We start from the raw sequence: 18,249 nt of genomic DNA on the forward strand, positions 1-18,249 counted from the left end.
ATTCTCCAAAATCTCTTTAACTTCATCATATTAACAACTTTATCTGGTGCTTTTGCCACAAGTCTGTTGTAACAGACTATATTTCTGTTCTGCGAACTTAACTGAAGTTGAAAATACAGATAACTAAGTTTTGTTTCTCTGTGTTATTGGAAACCACATGGCTGATTGGAATTCTTTCTTTCTACTCTTTAGCCAGATCTTTTAAAATTAGAGGTTAAGGTAAAGTACATTCATTCAGTTCATGATAAAATAATGAATTGTTAAGTCAGCTTTTTCCTGTGAAACCTAATATCAAGTGTGTAATTTGGCAAAAATTGCTCTCAAGTCTTATATTTGAGCACTATTGAATTTTGAACTGGATATGGATCAGTTCTAGTATATGTGAATTCTCTTCATCTTGAGCTTGTCCCTGACACTGGCTTTTTCTAAATAGAATTCTGTGATGCAAGGGATAACAATTATGTTTCTAGAAAAAAAGAATGAATTAAATGGTATTTTTAGTTTAATGTTACCATGATTGAATAATAGTGCTTAATTTTGAACCATGTATTTTGGACTTTATTTAATAAGATGATAATTTAATAATTTTTATATGACAGGCACCTATGGGGACCTGCTGGGGTGATATCTCAGAAAATGTGAGAGTAGAAGTTCCCAATACAGACTGCAGCCTACCTACCAAAGTCTTCTGGATCGCTGGAATAGTAAAATTAGCAGGTGAAAAACATGCATAATTCACTTTTAAAAATCACTTGTATTTGTAATTTGTAAGAAAGCATATTTGTAAATTTTCAAGTATTGCCAAATAAGTATGATATAGGGCAAAGGTTAGCAAACTTTTTTCTATTAAAAAAAACAACAGTAAATATTTTCAGCTTTGTGAGCAAAGCAATCTCTGTCACAACCATTTAACTCTACTATCATAGCATAGGAGCAGCCAAAGCAACACATAAATGAATAGGCATGGCTGTGTTCTAATAAAACTTTGTTTATGGGCACTAAAATTTGAGTTTCCTATAATTGTTACATATCATAAAATATTACTTTAGCTCTAATTTTTTTTCAACCATTTAAAAATGTAAAAACTCTCCTGGATGACAGTAGGCCAAATCTGTGGGCCCTATAGTTTCCTCAACCTCTGATACAGGGAAATATTTCGGAAAGTAACAAAAAGTACTAAAAAAAGTTATATGGTCCATAATATCAGAAGTAAATTAATGATGAAAATTTCATCTATTTTGGGTACTACATTTTCTTCAGTCCCACCTCTTCCATGTATCCCAGCCCTTTTTACATTGTTGTCTGTGAAGTAAATGTGTTAGGTATCTACTATGTTAGACCCTGTGGGCAGGTGATGTGCAAACTTAAAAGATTTCTTTTTTTGGTGAGTTTACATCTGCTAAATATTGAATACATTTTATGACAAGGTGCTTAGTAAGTGGTATAGTAGGATACTGTGATACTTCAGAGGAGGAGCAGCCGCTTAGATAATAAAAGGTATCCTGAGATTACTGGAAGAGGTATCTTACTCATCCTACTCTTTCTAGTCTTATCTCCAGCCATCTTCCCAAAAATGCCCTGCCTGTTCCACCCTGTGTACTGCTGATAGACTTAATTTACCTAAAAATGACCTCAATTCCATTTTTCTGTCTTTAGTGGCTTCTTTGTCCTTAAAGGATCAGGATGGTCACCATTTACAGCTATTGTTAAGTTTCACTGTACACCACTGAACAGATTTTTTTATTGTTCCCCGACATAAATGATCTGTTCTGCTGAGATTAGTTTTCCTTCTCTCTCATACAGCATATTCTATGTCACCTTCATTCCTTTACTCACTCTCACTCACCTTATTTAACCCAGTACAGTTCCTACCTTTTCCATGAAACATTTCCCCAGCTTATGTAAGTAAAAAAGTGAAAGTGTTAGTCGCTCAGTCCTGTCTGACTCTCTGGAATTCCGTGGACTGTAGTCTGCCAGGCTCCTCTGTCTGTGGAATTCTCCAGGCAAGAATAGTGGAGTGGGTAGCCATTCCCTTCTCCTGGGGATCTTACTGACCCAGGGATCAAATCTTGCATTGCAGTCAGATTCTTTACCATCTGAACCACCAGGGAAGCCCCCAGCTATATAGACATTCTCTAAATGCCTGTATTATTCCCTGTACATTGTTTAAAACAGCAATATATATTTTTTGCTTGATGTGTAAATCACTTGCATATAAATGGCTCTAAAGATCAATGCATTTAGTACTCAAGAATTATTTCTGTTTTCCATCTCTGGTTTCATACTTCTGCTATATCTAATTGCAACATGTATCTCATTTTAAGTCACTTTTATGACATTTTAGAAGTGAGCCTGTTGTTGATCATGAACCCAGAACTTAGAAACAGCAAGTCATGAGTTGTTCTGTGAATTACTGAATTTTAAAACTAAAAGTTTAATGCTATAAATTTTCAAAACCTAAGTATTAACACATGAAAATGCTAACTAAACCTAGCTCCTAGCCTGAAATACAAGTTTATTGGGCATTTTTTATTCCACTAAAGACCTTAACTTTTTAATGTTATCAAGATAAGGTTTACTAAAAGTAATAAACAATGAAAATACTTTCTCATATAACTTTTATTTCACTGAGAGAAAAATATTTTAAATAAGCAAAGAAACAAACACTTTGTCAAAGACAAGCTTGAAGAGATGACAGAGCTGGTTATGGGTGACTGTACGTACATCAGAGGGTTTCTTTGAGGAAATGATATTTGATACTCTTATTTTCTTTACATTGTATGTATTTAATAAAAGTTTGTCTATTTAAATATTAAAAAGATAAGGTTTATTAAATTATAAACAGTATATATCATACACTATTTGTTCTTTCCAGGAAATAAGTCTTCCCATTTGTTTAGTGCATACGTGCTCAGTCACTCAGCCCTGTCTAACTCTTTGTGACCCCATGGACTGCAAGCCACCCAAGCTTCTCTGTCCATGGAATTTTCCAAGAGAGAATAATGGAGAGGATTACCATTTCCTACTCCAGGGGATCTTCCTGACCCAGGATCGAACCCGAGTCTCCTGTATCTCCTGCGCTGGCAGGCAGGTTCTTTACCGCTGCACCACTTGGGAAGACCCTGTTTGTTTAGTACATGTAGATTTTAAGTGATTTCACATATCTTTATTTGTGTTCATTGAACTTTTTTACTTGGCGTTTTTGAATCTTATTTCCAAATCAACAAGACAAAAAAATTTAAACTCTTAAAGTAGCCACATGCAAATTATCTGGAAATAATTTGGTCACCTGATCACTTGGAGAAAGCAGTGTCTCTGAAATGTACTTTAACTGGATTTCTGTGACTTAACAAGGTTATATTAACTTACCACAATACTCTTTATTTCCAAAACTATGCATCCTAGTAGAACTTTCTCACTCCTCTTTTCTAGAATTTAAGAAACTATGGGTAAAATTGAAATATATTCAGAGAAATAGGCCGTGCTCTGAAAACAGTTAAACTAATTCCATTGTTCAAATCGTTCTCAAAGTTTCATCCATATAGCACTAGTGTAAGCACCTCTAGGAACTTCTTAGAAATACAGTTTCTAAGACTCACCCAAGATCTGCTAAATGATTTCTGGGGTATGAGGCCCAGCCGTCTTGTCTGTTCACAAGCTCTGCACCTGTTGCAGATGTTCACTGACATTTGATACTCACTACCAGCAGCTGTATTCTGTTTTATTTCATTTGATTTTCTTATTATGTGGTGACTGCTTTGTTGGTTTCAGGTTATAATGCCCTCTTAAGATATGAAGGATTTGAAAATGACTCTGGTCTGGACTTCTGGTACAGTATATGTGGTTCTGATATCCATCCAGTTGGTTGGTGTGCTGCAAGTGGAAAACCTCTTGTCCCTCCTAGAAGTGAGTAACTTCTTTACCCTTACTGTATTTTAAGTATCTGAACTTTAATGCAGTTTCACAATTAGTAACATTACAGTGACAAGTGACATAAAAATTAAAATAATTTTTTTATTTCAGGTAACTTATTTGCTAGCAAGACATACTTGTTTTCCCTATTTTTGTTATTCTTCTTAAGAATTTTAACTGCAGGGAAATTTGTTACTTTTTTTTTTTTTTTTAAGCAAATAGCTTTTGAAGCAGTTATCTTCTTTGCTAAAGTATAACTGGTTATTTCTTTTTTTTTAGCTATTCAGCATAAGTATACAAACTGGAAAGCTTTTCTAGTGAAACGACTTACTGGTGCCAAAACTCTGCCTCCCGATTTCTCACAAAAGGTAAAGACAAGATCTTAGAAAGGACTCAAGTGGCAAATGAGAACTCTAAAAAATGGAGTAACTTCAAAGCTTTTTAAATAATTGTTTCAATTAGTGAGTCAAATGACCTATGTTAACTATTGAGTGCACTAGATATTTTTATAGTAGAATACTAATTTGTAGACCTTTGTCATGAATTCTCAAAAGTTCTGCTTTTCTTTCAAGGTTTCAGAGAGCATGCAGTATCCTTTCAAACCTTGCATGAGAGTAGAGGTGGTTGACAAGAGGCATTTGTGTCGAACACGAGTGGCAGTGGTGGAGAGTGTCATTGGAGGAAGATTAAGACTAGTGTATGAAGAGAGTGAAGATAGAACAGACGACTTCTGGTGCCATATGCACAGCCCATTAATCCATCATATTGGTTGGTCTCGAAGCATAGGCCATCGATTCAAAAGATCTGGTAAGCACCTGTCACAAGAATTCCTGTTGAAAATAACGTTGAGGCTAAATTGTACTCCGTGGGTATTTTTCTCCGCAGAATAGCAGAGATCAAAATCAGTTGTGTTGGGCTGCTTATTCTACCTTAATTAGGGAAGGTTCACGCCAGAAGATTAAATGTCCTAACCAGTTCCTTTATATTCCTTCCACTTATGCTCAAGTTAAAAATAAAGCCCTTTCGGTCACAACTACATTTGTTTTCTTACACTTTTTTATCCAGCCCGTTTGAAAGAAGATAGCCTTTCCCTTTCCATTCAGTGTTAGTAGAAATACCAAAATTAAATGTGGTTAGACTTAATACTAAACACTTTAAAACATACTTTTATCCCTAACTAGGGAATTCCCAGCATTCTAATTGGCTAAATGTACTTAATAGCACATGTACTCTAAAGAGATAGAGACTTTTAAAGAATATTATTCACTGGAATGTAGAAGGCACGTATTTTTGCCATGTTTTAGAGTATACGTACCTTGTGAGTTTGAAACCTTCAAAAAAACGTGGTTTTTGGTCTTCTCACAAATGCTGACAGATTAGTATGTAACTTTTCCTTGTAGATATTACAAAGAAACAGGATGGACATTTTGATACACCACCACATTTATTTGCTAAGGTAAGAAGTTTTTATAAGAACCCTCATTTGTAAATTATGTTTGAAAGAGGGTTGTGGGTTTTTTCCTAATATTATAGAAATCACAATTACATATATTCACCTAAAAGGATTAAGACCTTGTAATCCATATGTGTCACAACTATTGATTATAATTATTCTTAAATTCTATTTGCCTGAATTCTCTCTATTCCGTAATGGAAGTTTGAGTTATAATATTAGGTAGGTAGGAGAAGGTACTTGGTATTTTCATCTTATAAACTTTTTCAAATTGGTATTATTTTAATTATTAAACTGATAACACCTGTAACAATAGATGTGCTTTCATGTAATTCTGTAGGTAAAAGAAGTAGACCAGAGTGGGGAATGGTTCAAGGAAGGAATGAAATTGGAAGCTATAGACCCATTAAATCTTTCCACAATATGTGTTGCGACCATTAGAAAGGTAAGAGAATAGGTTTTAAAATATAGAAATGAAGTTATAGGAACTAGTTTTAAAGTACTGGGCTTCCCTGGTGGCTAACTGGTAAAGAATCTGCCTGCCAGTGCAGGAGACATGGGTTCTATTCCTAGGCTGGGAAGATCCCCTGGAGAAGGAAATGGCAACCCACTCCAGTATTCTTGCCTGGGAAATCCCATCGACAGAGGACCCTGGCGGGCTACAGTTCATGGGGTTGCAAAAAAGTAGGAAGTAGGACAGGACATAACAACTAAGCAACAACAAATATGAGAAGGAGGCCCCTAACGTTCATTTTGACCTAAAATGTGTGCATCTGTGTCTTCACTGGGGAGAATGTCAGTAGTAATTGCAAGATAAATTTGAGTTCTCTTACCAGAGGTTTTCTTTGTATATATCTTATTATCAAGATTGTTATCTTGAGTCTGCTACTTTTATTTTATGGAAGTATATCCTAAGTTAAAAGAATAATATTTATTTAAGTTACTTCCTAGTCAAAACTTGTCCAATACAAAATTGTAACAATGCTAGTTTATCCTCAGTTTCCTGTGTTTCCTTTTTGTGCTTTTTCCCTCCATTGGTAGTACTTTATTGCTTCTTTTCTCTTTTTCCTCTCTTCTTAAACTGTTTTTACAAGAAGATGTAGAAGAGTGGTTCTCAATTGTTAGTAGGCATTGAAATCTCCTGGAGAACTTTAAAAAATAATAATAATACTATTGACTAAGCCTCTTCTCCAACCCCGCACTCCCATTCTGATTTAATCAGTCTTAGAATTGGCATTTTTTTTAAGGTCCCCAGGTGATTCTGAAGTACAATCAGGGTTAAGACCTATTGATCCAGAATACACTTACATAAAGGTGTAATTAAATTGTGACTTGCATTTCAACACAGTTTAATCCTTAAAGTGAATGTTGTTCATCATGTCTTTGCAACCCCACGGACTATAGAGTCCATGGAATTCTCCAGGCCAGAATACTGGAGTGGGTAGCCTTTCCCTTCTCCAGGGGATCTTCCCAACCGAGGGATTGAACCCAGGTCTCCTGCATTGCAGGCGGACTTTTTAACAGCTGAGCCACAAAGGAAGTCCTTTAAGCCTTAAGCCAAAAGAATTAAAAAGTTATGTTGGCTGCCATGTCCTGTACACTTGTGTTCAAGGTCACACAGCTAAACCAGACTGACTCTAAACCCTTATTCTTCCTTTTGACCTGACTAGGAATCCAGACTACCTGTTGGTATTTAAAACATAGATTCCCATGACCTACTCTAGACCTGCTCAATCAGAATCATAAGAAAGACTACCCAGATATTTGTATTTGTTTAAAAAAAATAATAATTAAAAAGTTCTCAAGATGTAACTCTTGACAGCCAGATTTGGAAATCAGCACCATCGTGTCATGCTCTGTGTGAAAGGAAAATAAGTGTCCAGTGAGTAGAATATTAAGCTTCACTCAGAAAATACTTAAAATGAATTCTTGCAGTGCTAGGTTGGTTTGGACTCTATAAAGCTTACAGTCTTGTAGAACAAGATAAGATGTAGGAAAATATGTTTTAATGTACAAGATCAACTATGATTCAAGAATGGTACAAGTACTGTTGAAATTCAGATAAAGAAGAGCCTCTTCTTAGAGGAATCAGGAGAAGCTTTGTGGAAGAGAAGACATTTGAAAACTTCATTTTGAAGGATGGGAAAAACTGGGCCGAGAAGAGATTCAGGAGGAAACTGTGCCATGGAAAGAGAATATGCACAGAAGCACCAAGAGTGAAAGGCACAGGCCACGCTTAGGAAATGGCGAAAGGCTCACACACAGGTCACGTCGGACAGGTTGCTTTGAATATTCTGGGCCAGACTTTTTGTTTATAAGGAACAGAAACCCCCTCAAGTGGGCTTTAGAAAAGTCACTCTGAGGATTCAGTGGGCACGTTCATAGACGTAGAAGGCCCCAGGGATGAAACCTGGAAAGGCATAAGCTTAGCGCTGTCCTCTGCCTCTACGGGCCTCTTTGTTCCATCTCTGCTCTGTGTCTGTGCCACTCTTCTTTTATTCTCTCTCTCTCCTGGTGTCCTGCGTATTCAGCCTCCATATGGTAGCCCCTCACCCTTCTGTTGGGCTTCCCCGGTACCTCAGATGGTAAAGAATCTCCTTGCAATTGTGGGATACCTAGATTCGATCCTTAGTCTGGGAAGATCCCCTGGAGAAGGGCATGGTAACCCACTCCAGTATTCTTGCCTGGAGAATCCCATGGACGGAGGAGCTTGGAGGGCTACAGTCCATGGTGTAACAAAGAGTCAGAAACTACTGAGCAACTTTCACTTCATTCACCCTTCTGTATCACTGCCTTTCAGTGCCAGCTCCAACCCATGGCTTGACTGTTATCTCTCTGTATGTTAATTCTAATTGCAGAGAAAATCTGAACAACTGAGCCCAGCTTTTTGCGTGGTACTCTGAAGGTGGGATACGAGCCCCTGATTCACTAAGCTGTGTTCAAAAGGGAAAAACGAATCCTGTATGAGTGGAGGTAGTCCTTTCTAGAGGTCTCAGAGTTCTTAAGGTTAAAGAGAAAATCAGTATATATATATCCAATATAGTAGAAATAACTAAAAAAAAAAAAAAAAAGAAAGAACTAGGAGAACAGAACCTGCAAGTAGACAAAAAGGTGATGTGAAATTAATTTGTGCAGTCTTTAGTGCTTGGTCAACGTTGAGTTTTCTTTAGTGAACAAGTTAAGCTGGTAAAGCTTTCTGGCATGAACAGAGTACATAGCAAAGGAAAGTTTTAACTGTGTAAGAGGGGAAATGTACATAGGGAAGGCTGAAAGCGATAATATTAAGCAACATAGTGGAGAGAGAGTTAATGGCTAGGATAAAGGGACTGAATGTTTAGGGGGAGTTGTGGGGACCCAGCAATTGATTGCCCTTGAAAGGAGCTGGAGAAAGAGTTGTTGGTTTGATGCCCTGTACTAACTCTCAGAGAATATATTCAGCATGCAGGTAAAATGCAGGCCTGAGACACTAGGAGGGTGAAAAACTCATGATAAAACTTGAGAAATTGTTGGCATAAAAGTCAGCCATTGAAGAGTGAATGCCATCATGAAAACAAAAGAAAAGGGCTAAAATCAGAAACAAGAGTTGAAGGTGAAAGGGTGGTTGCCAAAAAAAATGTGAAGCAATGAACACAGAGGTGAGAAGATGGATCAGTAGACTATAATGTAATGAGAATCTGGGAATAAATGCTTCAAAAAATTGAGAAGTCAGCTGGTATGGGATATTGTAAAGGAGGGTGAAGTGTTGGGAAAAAGACACTGGATTTGACAAACTAGAAGATCGCTGCTTCCCGGATAGCTCAGCTCTTAAAGAATCTGCCTACAATGTAGGAAACCCCAGTTCGATTCCTGGGTCAGGAAATTCTCCTGGAGAAGCGATAAGCTACCCACTCTAGTATTCTTGGGCTTCCCTGGTGGCTCAGACGGTAAGGAATCTGCCTGCAATGTGGGAGACCTGGGTTCAATCCCTGGGTTGGGAAGATCTCCTGGAGGGGACCATGGCAACCCAATTCAGTATTCTTGTCTGGAGGATCCCCATGGACAGAGGAGCCTGGCAGGCTACAGTCCATGGGGTTGCAAAAAGTCGGACACGACTGAGTGATATAACTTGAATTGGGTCTCTGGGTGAAGAGTATTTAGGAATTTGTTGTACTCTGTATATACCTTTTTTTAAGTGTGAACTGTTTCAAAATAAAATACTTTTAATATAACGGGAGTTGGGAGACATGGAGAGGTTTGTCTTGAGAGGCAAAGGAAGGACTACTACTTAGAGCAGTCTGACGTGCACAGGATGGACTGTGAGGTCCCTCTCGTAGTTTCTGTCATGGAGGAGCACAGTTATCCAGAGCATGAAAGCGGTAAAGTTGGAGCTTGAGGAACATGGAAAAAGTTTAGAAAAACTCCACTATGTGAAAATCAGAAGGATATAAGTAGAGTTCCTACTGAATAAGATTTAAAGCTTAGCCAAGACTAGATAGTTGAATTGTAAAAGAGCACTCAGCCCCCCGTTTGATGCCACAGAAGATAACAGCCTTGGCCATCGTCAGGAGTATGTTTTCCTTAGACCTCTACAATTACTTCTCTGTAACCATGCTTTTATTTCTGGCACACAGTAGAATTTATACAGATTTGTTTTTCATTATAATTTCAGTTATTTAAGAGAGTTCAATAAACATTTCTCACTTTCACGAGATCTTTATGTAATAGATTTTGCATTCTTTTAGAATGTCACTTAAAGGATCATTTTTATAATAGTGGTACCTAATTTTAAATAGTTGCAATTCTCTTAATTTAAAAGGTGCTGGCTGATGGATTCCTGATGATAGGGATCGATGGCTCAGAAGCAGCAGATGGATCTGACTGGTTCTGTTATCATGCAACCTCCCCTTCTATTTTCCCTGTTGGTTTCTGTGAAATTAACATGATTGAACTCACTCCACCCAGAGGTACTTTTTTCTAATATATACCTGGGTATTCATCCTTGTTTTCTTTTTACATGGTACCTGTTTACACTGTTTACCACAGCCCTAGATTTCTTTTTTATTTTTAGCCCTAGATTATTTGCTGTATGAAAATATAATATGTATATATAAACATATGTGTGTTACATATTTATATATTTATATCAAGAGCTGTGGGGTGTCTGAAAACATAAAGACCTGTAACCTAGCTAGCTTTAATAAATTGATGTAGAATTTTTCCTGAGCATTTGTACATTTTATAATAAGAATTGGTATTCTCATCCCTGTTGAGATGATGATGTAGGCTCAAAGGGCTATCACATACATAAACTTTTTTTAAAAAATAGACTTTAGCCTTTGAGAGAAAGCAAGTTTTCATGTTTAGATTACTGTATGAGGAAGCTCCCTGGCATTCCAGTTGTTAGGACTTGGAGGTTTCACTGTCAGGGCCCTGGGTTCAATCCCTGGTTAGGAAATTAAGATCTCCCAAGGCAGGTGATATTACCAAAAAAAAATAAAAATTACCGTATGACTTTTTAAAAATGATACCCTTAAATAGTTCATATGGCTTAACCAGTGACTTTCCTAATTTCAATATCTGAGCCTTGGATTTTTCTCTTAAGGAGAAAAGCCAAAACAGAAGACTGTAAAAACAGTATTTGCCCAGCCACTGTTCTTTCTTACAAAGAAAGAAAAATATTACTGAAAAATATTAAATGTTAGACTATTCTAAGCCTAGGATTGAAAAGCAAAAGTCTAGTTCTTATAGGATATGTGGGTGCACCTGTTTCTGTCTAGAAAAACAGGAAGAGCCATATAACAGGGAGGAATTATTGTACTCTGCAGCATTAGCTCATGAGATTGTAATGTGTACTGAATTACTTTATATCTGCATTTTTATATTACACTAATTTTAAATGAACTTCTAGTTAAACTAGTTGTGTTTTCCAGGTTATACAAAGCTTCCTTTTAAATGGTTTGACTACCTCAGGGAAACTGGCTCCATTGCAGCACCAGTAAAACTGTTTAATAAGGTAAATTTAAATAAACACATACATATTAGTTAAACAGTGTAGGTATTTCCTTTACATAGGAGTTGAAATTTGTTTCCAAACTTTGTTTCATTATTAGGAATGAATGCAGTTCCTAACTAGTTCTTACATGCTTCACCTTCATATGTTTCAGTAAAGGGTTTTTTTGGTCTAAATTGTTAATTGGTTATGTTACCTCTCTTTTTTTCTTTCCTAGTGATGATGGAGTTACACATTCTTCTTTTCACCAGTGTTAATGTTTTGCTTCTCCATGTTAGGATGTTCCAAATCACGGATTTCGTGTCGGAATGAAATTAGAAGCAGTGGACCTCATGGAGCCACGATTAATATGTGTAGCCACAGTAACTCGAATTATTCATCGTCTCTTGAGGATACATTTTGATGGATGGGAAGAAGAATATGATCAGTGGGTAGACTGTGAGTCCCCTGACCTCTATCCTGTAGGGTGGTGTCAATTAACTGGATATCAACTACAGCCTCCAGCATCACAGTGTAAGTTGGTATAAGAAAAGGTGTCCTTTTGTAAAAATCAGCAATTCTCCAAGGATTGTCATACATAAATCATCTTGTGAGCTTACAGGACCAGAATATACCTGTGTCTGATTGGTTGCCAGGTAAGATCTTACCTGATAAGACTCAACCATGATATCACAGAATCAGACCATGTGTGCCATGGCAGTGTGAACTCAATAGTCAGTTGCTTAATGACTATAGCACAACATTAAGAACACCCACCGAATTAAATTAGACTTCCTTTAGTGAGTTTAAAGTTACAGGCTAAAATTTATTAACATATACAAAGCGCTTATTGAATAAATAATGAAATCTGTCTGGTGTTGAGGTTCATGGTTTTGCAGGAACAAGTACCCTTATTTTCGAAACATTGTGTACTTTTATAAACATCATGGTCTTGGTAAAGGTAGTTCATCTGAGTTGTATCGAGAGTTGTAAGAAATTATCTGATAACCAATTTTCTTCTTTATTTTTCAGCATCAAGAGAAAGCCAGTCAGGTTCATCAAAACAAAAGAAAAAGACTAAGTCCCAGCAATACAAAGGACATAAGAAAAGTGGGTCACCACATGGTGTTTATATACATTTCCTAACTTGTTAACCAACTGGGGTCTTGGTATCCTTGCACAGAAATGGTATCCCTTGTGAGAGCTGATAACTGTGCATCCTGTATTATGCTTAAAGGTGCAGTATGCCATAAAAGGCAGACTTTTTAAAAATAAGAAGCACTTGTCTTTGATTGACAGGAGAAGTTATTACCACAGTATTTAATAGATGGTAAAGAGTAGAGTCTATGAATGATTCTTGGAGTAATAGGTAAACCTGAAAATTAGTCCTTTTTAAAAAAATTTTTATTAAAAATAAAAACAGGTGTTTGGTGCTTACAATAGACTTGGAGACTAAAAAACCTATCCTTCTAAACCAAAAAAACTCTTTCTAAAATGATACTTAAATTCAAGTTAAAAAAATAAAAGAAAAATGAAATTAAAATTGATAGCTAATGAAATCAAGCTTAAGAAAATCTTAATATGCTTTCTGACAGTATTTTATCTTCCAATGAATGATAACTGGCATTAATAGCCAGAATAATATAAAATATATTGATAGCTCTGATTCTTTTAAAATCTTTCCCCCTCCATCATAGAAAGCTATAGATTTTTTTTCTCTTTGTGAAACTTGTCATGGAATATTTCATCCTAAGATAAAGTTATTTTGTTTTTCATTTTTTTCCTGGGGACTTATAGCAGCCACTGCAGCGTGCTTAGTTTCTTCCTACATGAAACCCAAGTCGGTCTCACTATAGTGCTAACCGTCAAGACCTATCTCTTACCGTCCTTTATATTGTAGATGTAAGCCTCTGTAGACCCAGAATTATTTTGCTTATTGGCTGCTTACCATGGTTGATATTTACCTAAAAGAACTCCAGAGAACATTGCCAAACCAGGCAGATTAAAATGATTTCCAGTTTATCAGAAACTGATTAGCAAGAAGTCATGTGGTAACTTCATGTCAGTGGACTAACCACAGCAGGTGTGATCATTGAGCTTTCTCTAAGACTGAATTAGTACAGGCTGCTTTGGCCTGTCTTTACATTTAATTGGACAAGAATTTGAGATTTCAGAATTTTCTTTGCAATGTGTTGAATTTAAGAATGTTTTTTACTACTCAGTGACTTTATGACATTTTTTAGAACAAACTTCTGAGCATTGTATACACAGTTCACATACCTCTCTCAGTGTGACTCTTACTGGGTTTGTTATAGTTTATGGGGTTTAATCATTTTGAATTAATAGGCTAGGGACATGGGAAGAAATATGAAATTAATGAAGTGATAATATCAGTGTCCCAATTTTTAGTGACATTTAATAATGTGTGTCAGTAAACTTAATGTCCCATTTAGTGACATCATCAGATTTCTGGATTAGCTGAAAAAATGAATTTAAACCTAGAACATATTATTTAATATTTTAATAGCTCTTAATATTGCGACATCATCTCTAATGCCTTTAAATTGTCTTTTGGACATAGAAAAGAAAAAACTATGGACTCACAGTCCCTTATTAGAAATCCTAGAGATCAAATGCACTTTGGAATTAAGAATTCTGGAGGTTTTTTTGAAAGAAGTACAGTGTGTGTAGCATATATTATGTAACACCCCTTGCAGACTCTGCAGCACTTTGAAGCAGAATATATATAAATAGTAACATTTAATGGGCCAAATAAAGATTATTATAAATAGTATCACCAAGTGAGGTCTGATTTTGTTGCCCAAAAAAAACTTTGAATTTCGGAATTCAGGATAAGGAATTGTAGTCATGTGTGAATGAAAAGCATTCTTCATTTTAAGATACTGTCTATTCCTTTTTTTTTTTTTCACATTACTCAGCAAATAGTTTATTAGAAATTTCAAAATAAGAAAGAACCTGGGGTTCAGGAACCTTGAGTCATCCATTGCATGCAGATTTTTATCAGTCAGACACAAAACCTTTTGTTTTTAAGTTTATCTACAGATTATTATATCCTGGCTCTGTTATTTCATATTATGACTCTGGTCTTTCTACAACCTAAAATCATCTACTGGTTATGTTCTTTGGTAGGGCTTATTTTTTACAAAAATAATTGATTGACTTCATTGTTCTAGCCTGTTTTTTAATTAGCTGTGTTCATGCTGTAAAGGGGTAACTATTAACTAGTGCTTTCGAACAATATGAAGAATGTTCTGTCAAGAGGATCATATAGACTGTTGTATACATACGATCTGTCCAATCTGAAAAGTGTTTTTTCCCTCAAAGTTTAATAATTCTAGAGCAGGAAATCAGCACTCATTTCTGTACCATCTTCAGGGGCTGTTGTAAGTAGTAGAGAATTGAAGATTCTCCTCACATTTTTACCTCCCAAGTGTGTAGTGCATTTAGACTTTTTCATCTAAATGAATGCTACAGGTGATTTTGGTTTGAGAGTTGAATGTGTACTCATAGGAACTTGATTTCCAGATCATTTTACATATTAATACTGTCTGACTTAGATTTGTCTTTTAGTTCTGATTTTGCAAAGCAAATTTCTGATTGTTCTTTCCTGAGTTATGTTAACTCTGGAATAAAACAGATATAACTTATAATCACAAAGATCTGTAAGTATCCTTCCATTTTTAACCAGGTAAATGCGGTATGCTTGATTGTTCAGTCTTTGCAAAGCTTAGAGTGTTTTTTTGTTGGTGGTGAAAGTATTGTAAAAGTCTTTGAAGGCTTATGTGTGCTAATGAAACTATAACCAAAGGCTGTTTCAAAAGAAATTAAATTGCTTAAGATCTTGCAGGCCACGAATCTTTAAATTTTAGAACTGCTTTTCAGAGTAAGAATTTTTTTCTAAAAGAGTGAATTATAAACCAAAAGTTAGGGAAACATATTTCATACCAGTAAAATTCTGCCATTTGTATAATTCATTAATTAAGCTGTTTGATTTCTCCCTGAAGGACAGTGTTTGGGCTTATACGGGCACAGTGAAATACCTACAAGTAGGGCTTTAAAATTCTCTCTGCCTTGGATTTTCAGTCCCCCTCAAACTAAAATTTTACTTGAAAGTAGTTAGCCAGCTGGCTGTGCTCCACACTCAGTGCTCTCTGTCATTCATTTTGCTTTGATTTGTTTTAAATTGACCACAGAGTCAAGAACCAGGATTACTAGACTCAGAGAGACTAGAAATATCTCCCCTATCATCCACTCCCCAACACACACACACACATATACACACACACACACCCTTGTTTCTCACACACATCCTTGTTTTCAAAAATACGAACCTTGCATAGTTGGTTCTCTTTCACAGTATCCTCTGCAATACAACCTTTCCTAGTTATGATACACTTTTCTTCCCACGCATGTAAGTAAAAGCTTACTTTAGTTTAACTTGATATTTAGAGAGGAAGATGCCAGTTGGGAAGAAGCCTGTCAGTTTGTCAAGCCTGCCCATGACAGGTGGGGTGCGGAGGAGCTTCTCTGGTGACGAAGAGTTGACTCCTCCTCCATATCGAACCCTTCCAGCACAGACAGCCCTGGAGGCCTTCCCACCTCCCCGCACTAGCCAAGAGTTCAGTCCCAGCCTCAAAACAGGTAATTAGTCACATCAACACTTCAGGTACTGCAGAGGGTCAAAGTCTGGGTTAGGGTGGTGGGAGACAAAGCATGGTCTCGCATGGCAGATGCTGACTCATCAAATTTTTCTTTATCTTTCAACTAAAAAATTCATTTCCACTAGTCCTTGGTAGTTACTTCACTAAAATGAATAATCAGGAAAGGACTTTTATTTTGTTATAAGCCACTTATGAGCTTCACATTCAGGTAAAGCTGTAATTTTCAGCTTACGGAATTTGTGAGATAGCTTGTACTATTTCATGGTTTTGTTAAAATGGTTGAACATTTTGCATTGCAGAGTTCTGTGTGACTTGACTTCAGGGAGAAATATGCAATAAGGGATCAGTATGACTAATCAGATCCAAAAATGAGGCTTTCTTCTACATAGCATTCCATTAGCATCTCATTCAATAAACATGTGTTTTGTATTCCTGTGTAATTTTGGTTCTGGTAGTAACATTTACCACAATCTTAGTTGAATAACATGAATTTGGAAATAAAATACCTGTGTAATTTTGGTATTGCATTTGAGTGAAATTTATTTCTGTATGAACATGAAATATGTACAGTGATTAATGTTTAATTCAAGTTGAATTGGTTAGGATAAGCTGGTAGAGTAAGGAAGACTGCCCTTTGTCCTTGCTGAGAACAAACATGTTACCATAGAATGTCAGAGGATCTTCACTTGCATATGATCAATCTTAGACGTGAGTACAGATCAGATAGCATCAAAGTGGTATCTAATTTGGCATGTATTCTGCCATGTGTCCTACCTATTGCTTGTAAACTACATTTTTTCATCTAATTTTTGTTCTTTAAAAAGCCTTGCATTCTTTCAAATCCCTGTTGAAAACCCTGATGAGACTTAGTGTCTAGCTCTGTTTTCTTCTTATTACTGTTTGCACCTGAAGTTGTCATCAGCCTTTTTTTTTTTCTTTTCTTTTTTTTCATTTAAGGATGTGTTCTTTAGCTTTTGCCTTCTTAAACAGTATATTAGGTGATCTTTATCCTTCCCAGTCTGTTTCTCTGAAGATCACTCTCATATCTTTATATCTAGAAAAAATTACAGTACCTCTTTTGTATAAGAAATGGATTAGGACTGCTACTTTCAGATATCAAGAGCATTTCAAAAAAAAGAGCATTTCAGCTCCTTGTTTGTCTTTTTTAACTTTTTTTTCCTCTTGTACTTGTTATTATGAAAGTTTTTTATAACTTAATTAACTGTAGATATTGTGAACTCTGGATATATTCGATTTTTACTGCGTTTTAGATGTTTTGTTTTGTTTTATGCATTAGACTGATTTTGAAGGTGTATGTCACATTTTGTGAGAGAACTTGACTTTTAGGATTGGTAAAACCGAGGAACTTGGAGTAGACATACAGGGTAGAGCTCACAAGGCCTCCTGATGACTTCCTTTCCTCTAGACTTCATCATGTGTGTCTTCTGAGCTGGGGGCACATTTGCGGGACTTTTGTGTGATTTTACTCTGGTGAAACTGTGTAGGGACTGTGTCGCTGGCCTAACTATAGTTGGTTTAGCTTTTGCAAGAGTTTACTATTTATGGACTTCTAACTAGAAAAGTGTGATTTCTGTTTATGTCCTGAAATGTTAGTGATTAGAGTCAGCAAGGTAACTTCCTTTTAAAAACAGAGCCAAGAAAATGCATTTGTGTAGAAAGTGACATTAGCCACAGGGTCTATTGTATTTCATCCATTATTCATTCACAATAAGGCCTGTAAAGAAAAAATGATGAGTGTGAAGATACCAGACAGGCTTTATTTTAGGTTCCATGAAAACTCGGAAACTTTAGATAAAACATCCCACATCTCAGTGAATGTTTCATGTTTATCTTGAGTTATGTTTTTTAGAACATTGTTTCCATATATTAACGTGAGTAGAAGCATAATCCAGAACTTTGTTGTTAATAATAAATGCAAATAGTTTCAGGATGTGCTTTAGAATCTCAGTTTAATTTTCTTACATTAAAAAAAAAAAAGCAAAAACATCCATTTGAATGGAACATATTTGGTCTTGAAGCACAGTAATTATTTTCTCATTCATTTAGCCATCTGATCATCATATAACAAGATATTGTTTTAATCAACCTTTTATTGTGGGTACTGCACCTTTAATGAAATTTGTTTTTTTTTTCCCTTTTCCATGTGTTTATTTTCATGTCCAAATGTCCTTAGCAATTAATGCATGTTGGTTTGATTTGAAGGATACTGTTCT

At 36.0% G+C, this 18,249-nt stretch overlaps 1 protein-coding gene across 9 annotated transcripts in view; it reads left to right on the forward strand.

Moving 5' to 3' along the window:
* Positions 1–18,249, forward strand: part of MBTD1 (mbt domain containing 1) — a 68,027-nt gene that overhangs the window by 44,340 nt on the left and 5,438 nt on the right. For all 9 annotated transcript variants that reach the window (XM_027517491.1, XM_027517492.1, XM_027517490.1 and 6 more), the window contains 10 exons: positions 600–717; positions 3,772–3,906; positions 4,192–4,280; positions 4,485–4,719; positions 5,313–5,368; positions 5,706–5,810; positions 10,161–10,308; positions 11,275–11,357; positions 11,633–11,867; positions 12,366–12,443. In XM_027517491.1, coding sequence (XP_027373292.1) covers positions 600–717; positions 3,772–3,906; positions 4,192–4,280; positions 4,485–4,719; positions 5,313–5,368; positions 5,706–5,810; positions 10,161–10,308; positions 11,275–11,357; positions 11,633–11,867; positions 12,366–12,443 — 1,282 coding nt within the window. The remainder of the gene's footprint in view (positions 1–599; positions 718–3,771; positions 3,907–4,191; positions 4,281–4,484; positions 4,720–5,312; positions 5,369–5,705; positions 5,811–10,160; positions 10,309–11,274; positions 11,358–11,632; positions 11,868–12,365; positions 12,444–18,249) is intronic.

Source organism: Bos indicus x Bos taurus, chromosome 19 (assembly GCF_003369695.1).
Source record: "Bos indicus x Bos taurus breed Angus x Brahman F1 hybrid chromosome 19, Bos_hybrid_MaternalHap_v2.0, whole genome shotgun sequence".
NCBI classification, from domain to species: Eukaryota; Metazoa; Chordata; class Mammalia; order Artiodactyla; family Bovidae; genus Bos; species Bos indicus x Bos taurus.